The sequence below is a fragment of the Octopus bimaculoides genome, chromosome 2 (genome assembly GCF_046866305.1).
Source record: "Octopus bimaculoides isolate indiv1 chromosome 2, ASM4686630v1, whole genome shotgun sequence".
Classification (NCBI taxonomy): Eukaryota; Metazoa; Mollusca; class Cephalopoda; order Octopoda; family Octopodidae; genus Octopus; species Octopus bimaculoides.
Genome location: NC_142929.1, coordinates 51455392 through 51460391, shown reverse-complemented (window position 1 = coordinate 51460391; position 5000 = coordinate 51455392). Strand labels below are relative to the sequence as shown.

General features: G+C 33.9%; 1 protein-coding gene across 43 annotated transcripts in view; it reads right to left on the bottom strand.

Moving 5' to 3' along the window:
- LOC106873237 (uncharacterized) overlaps nt 1–3362 on the bottom strand; it is a 229508-nt gene extending 226146 nt beyond the window's left edge. For 32 of the 43 annotated variants that reach the window (XM_089345060.1, XM_052977097.2, XM_089345138.1 and 29 more), the window contains exon 1: nt 2661–3080. In XM_089345060.1, the coding sequence (XP_089201186.1) occupies nt 2661–2915 (255 nt within the window). In that variant the 5' untranslated portion in view covers nt 2916–3080. Of the gene's footprint in view, nt 1–2660 lie in introns of all 43 variants that reach the window. The other 11 variants (XM_089345236.1, XM_089345289.1, XM_089345247.1 and 8 more) reach the window with 4 other exon arrangements.
- Nucleotides 3363–5000: the final 1638 nt, after the last annotated feature.

Here is a 5000-nt window from a genome sequence, read left to right as displayed (position 1 = left end):
TATTTACACATATATGTATATAGATATGCATGCAGTATACACAACATATATCTATCTATCTATCTATCTATCTATCTATCTATCTGTCTATCTATCTATCTGCTTCTACATAGATATACATACAATATATATTTAGATATAGGTACATATACACACACATATATAAATTGTATGTATATATGCATTGTTACGTGTGTATAGATCTCTGAATATATTTGGTATGTATTCCTATGCATCTATATCTATCTATCTATATATATATATACACTCTCTCTTTCCTTTCCTGAGCGTCCAATAATACTATCCATATCACGTCCTCACTTTGTTGTTTTTTTGTTATTGTTTTTTTGAACTATATATATATATATATATATATATATATATATATATATATATATATATATATATATATATATAAATATACATTCATATGGCCTAAACCTCATTCATTTATACAGAAATAAATGTATGTAGTTTCTCTTTCATTAAGAAAAAAAAAAATCATTTGAAATACATAACCTATGAAATGTAGTCATCTATTAAAACTATTTGTTCTTTCAAAATAATCTGCTTAGATTAAGGTCTAGAAAGTTTTGGTTGAACAAATAAAGAACAAATAAAGCCTAGAGTCACATCCTTATAATTTACTTAGATTTTGTTATCATCTATATATCTCCCAAAACCCCTTTTATTTAGCATTTCAGTTACAACACGCAAACTCATACACAGGTGCGCATGTGAATGTGTGATATGGTTAATGCATGCGTATATATATGTTGAAGAGGTAGTCTTTATAACAACGATATTATCAGGCACATTTTTTTAAATTTTACTTGTGAACCCACACATATTTATGAAATACAAACACGCATATGAACATGCATGCGCGCGGCGCCTGTGTGTATGTGTGTGTGTGTGTGTGTGTGCGTGTGCGTGCGTGCGTGTGTGTGTGTTTGTGTGTGTGTGTGAGCGAGCGAGCGCGTCGGTGAATGCGTGTAAGCATGTGGGTGAATGAACGTGTGTATGTATCATGTACATCTGCAAAGATTGTTTATGTTAGCAAATCGATTTTACTATTTTTTGTTTACTAAACCAGGTAGGTTTGTAGCAAAGTCTGCTGTTTGTTTACGCGAGCACATTCACAGTAAGATCATCATCACCATCGTCTTGGTGTCCGCTATCGTCGTCTTAATCTTCAGTCATGTTTACCGATAACTAAATCCTTTTAGATTCACTTGTTTGTACCACTTGCTTTACTATATTCTTCGTAAATAATCTTTCTTAATTCATCCATCCAGGCCTTCTTTACAACTAAGTGTATTTGGGCCTCGTGTATGCGATAGATTTGAAAAGGATTATTTAAGAGTAAATAAAAAAAAAAAAAAGATTCCGAATGAGAGTTGTCAACCGTTAACAGCGACGAAATTCAACAATCATACTTTTGTTACATGTTTTTATCAAACCATTTCGTTTTGTGTTATTCAGCAGCTGATTTTAAGTTAGCATTTTTGTTGTTTAGCCTCAAGTCAGCCTAGATCGAGTAGACCTATGTATGATAAAAGGCTTTCCAGACGTGACTTTCTCGTCATTTTTTTTATACTAAAGGCTACATTGTCCTAGGTATCCTTCTTTAAAGGCGGTAAGATGTAATTTGAAAGATATTGGCTGTTATTTCTAGCAGTCTGAACCACCGCATAGAGGCTCCTATGGGTGAGTGCACACTGATCTCCCAAATATATGTACGTATAAATGAGAATATAACAAAATAACAATATAAAAGTTTGAAACATTTTGATTAGTTTGAGTACGTGCATGTTTTTGTGTGTGTGTGAGCGTGTGACCGTTCCTCCATCTGCATATGTCCAAGCGGCTTGCGCGCGCGAGTGTGTGGTTTACGTATATCTATTCAAGGCTCTTTAAATATGAATGTGTGCGTGTGTGTGTGAGAGGTGTATGTGCATCTATTCAAGATTCTTTATATAGGAATGTGTGTATGTGTTATACTTTCAAGCGCATTTATGAACAGTCTAGACATTTCTGTCATAGTTATTAAACTTTTTACATTTCATATGCACTTAATTCCTAAACCAAGTTGACAGAATATTTTAAAAGAAAATCTAGCAATATATTTTCTTATGAATTCGGTTGGATTCCGTAAATCAGTTTTCAATTGTATATACTTTTGTAATAATTTTTGGCTCTTACCTGACATAAAAGGGGCCAGTTTATAGCCCTGTTATGAGAAATAAAATGTAAATTTCGTTAAATAGACAATGATTATTAAGATAAAGGAACGAATTAAATGATTTTGTTATTTCGCGACAGTTTAAAAAACTTTTAGCCTGAAAAAAAAAAAAAACAGCTATCCAGGCAATGTTATAGATAGATATGAGAATGTTACATTAACCCAGTATCTATCAATCAGCAACAGAGTTCGATTTAAAATCAATTCAAGCATATTTCGTAAAACATCTAGTTTATAAACTTTGTTGAATAAACCATACGTTATTTATATATAAACACATGAAGATTTAAACGCGTGAAAATTACTGTTTGAAGCTTACAGGCATGCACATATATACATTATGACATGCATCTCGTGTAATATAAAACATTAATAAATATTTCAACAAACAATTAAAGTGAGTTATTACTCTTACCTTGATGAATGTTTCTTTTATTTTTACTTCAACGTACTCCTCTACGCGTTTTTCATAATCCGTGCACTGTTTCTCTAGTTGCTCAACTCTTGTTTGTAGAGATGCTAATGTACTGATGTAGCTCCAGGACAGGCCGACCAGAATAACAAGTAAAGTAAATATAATACACGCAGATACCCACTGAACGAGTTTTCGAAACAGCAATCGATCACGTTCACTTTGATTGCTGTCGGAAGAGATGCAACGTTTCTCCATGCTGGAGAGAAAAGCCTTTTACTTTACCTTGGCATAAGCAGGCAGCCCGGTGTTATAAGACATTCATGAATTGTGTTTAGAGTTTGACAGTTACACTCTTACTTAGCTTCTATAGTGTGCGGAGCATTTCACTCTCGCCCTCTCTCTCTCCATCAAGTAGTGATTGCCGGCTGCAACCGGGCGAACCGATTTTCTTCGCCGGAAAAGGGGTGTAAAGGATGAAATTACTATTGGCGCCTGCATCGCTTTTTCTAAGCTAGCCCTATCAATAATTGTATCTATTTTCTTTCGCATTAATTAATGGGCTCTACCTTTACTTCATCGAGTGAGAAATCTGAGCGTTTGTTGATGTTTTAATAGAAATTGACGTAAATAAGAGAAGTAAAGTTGAGAAACAAGAGAAGCCATAAAACTGCCTGATTCTTGTGAGGAATTTAAAGTTTGCTCATGCTGTTTATCATCATAAAAAAATATAAAAAAAGAACATTATTTGTTGTAAGTTTAATGTCATTCCGCCTGCTTCGACAATGAATTAAAAGTTATTATTTTTTTTATTATTTGATCAAATTTGACATATAATTGAGGATTTCATTTTAAACAACAGCTGATTAAAACTTTAAGAAAGAAGTTTGTATTTATTTATTTATTTATTTATTTATTTATTTATTTATATCTTTTATCTTTTACTTGTCTCAGTAATTGGACTGCAGCCATGCTGGGGCACCGCCTTGAAGTGTTTAGTCGAACGACTCTGCCCTAGTACTTATTTTTCAAGTCTGGTACATACATACATGCGTATACACACACACACACACACACACACACACACACACACACACACACACACACACACACACACACATACACACACAGAGATATAGATACATGCGTACATATATCGTATATATATATATATATATATATATATATATATATATATATATATATATATATATATACATAATTTTATTCTTTTACTTGTTTCAGTCATTTTGAATGTGGCCATGCAGGAGCACCGCCTTTTAGTCGAAGAAATCGACCCCTGGGCTTATTCTTTGTAAGTCTGGTACTTATTCTATCAGTTACTTTTGCTGAACCGCTAAGTTACGGGGACGGTTGTCAAGCGATGGTGGAGGGATAAACACACACAAACGCACAAATCTATGCATATATATATATATATATGTATATATATATATATATATATATATATATATAACAGGCTTCTTTCAGTTTCCGTCTACTAAACCCACTCACAAGGCTTTGGATGGCCCGAGGCTATAGTAGAAGACACTTGCGCAAGGTGCCACGCAGTGGAACTCAGCTCGGAACCATGTGGTTGGGAAGCAAGCTTCTCACCACGCAGCCACTCTTGTATGTATATGTATATGTATGTAATCATGTATATATGTCTGTGTGTGTGTGTTTGTTCACGATAGGCCTCCTTCAGTTTTCGTCTACCAAATCCACTCACAAGGCTTTGGTCGGCCCGGGGTTCTAGTAGAAGACACTTGTGTAATGTTGTCCCCGCGCAGTGGGACTGAACCCGGAACCGTGTAGTTGGATTTATTTATATATCTTCGATCTCATATCATCATATTTCATCCCAATATCACCTCTTTAAGTTAAATCTTACTGGAGTCGATATTATCTTTCGTTCTTCCGGGGCCAAGGAAATAAAGAACCATTCAAATAATGGATTGATTTTATCCACCTACATTTATCCCACCGCCAAAATTTGTACTCTTGTGCCTGTAGTCAGAAATCAATGCAATTTGTAAAATAAGTACAGCGAAAGAACCACTAACGCGTTCGTTTTACCTGCTGGAAATAGCAGCTAAATTCCCACAAATTCCATACTACCATCTTAAATCAGAGAAATACATATCAGATAGAGTACACTTCGCAATAAACTTTCAAAAACAAGTTAGAATCACGAATAGAATACTTTTGACACAAGTTTAAGGTTGACATGAAACTAAATAACAGACGACATCGATTTATAATTTTTCAGTTTGATTTTATTAACTTAATTCACTGAAATTTCACTGAGCAACTTCAGTTTTAGTTTTAGAGTTAAAAAAG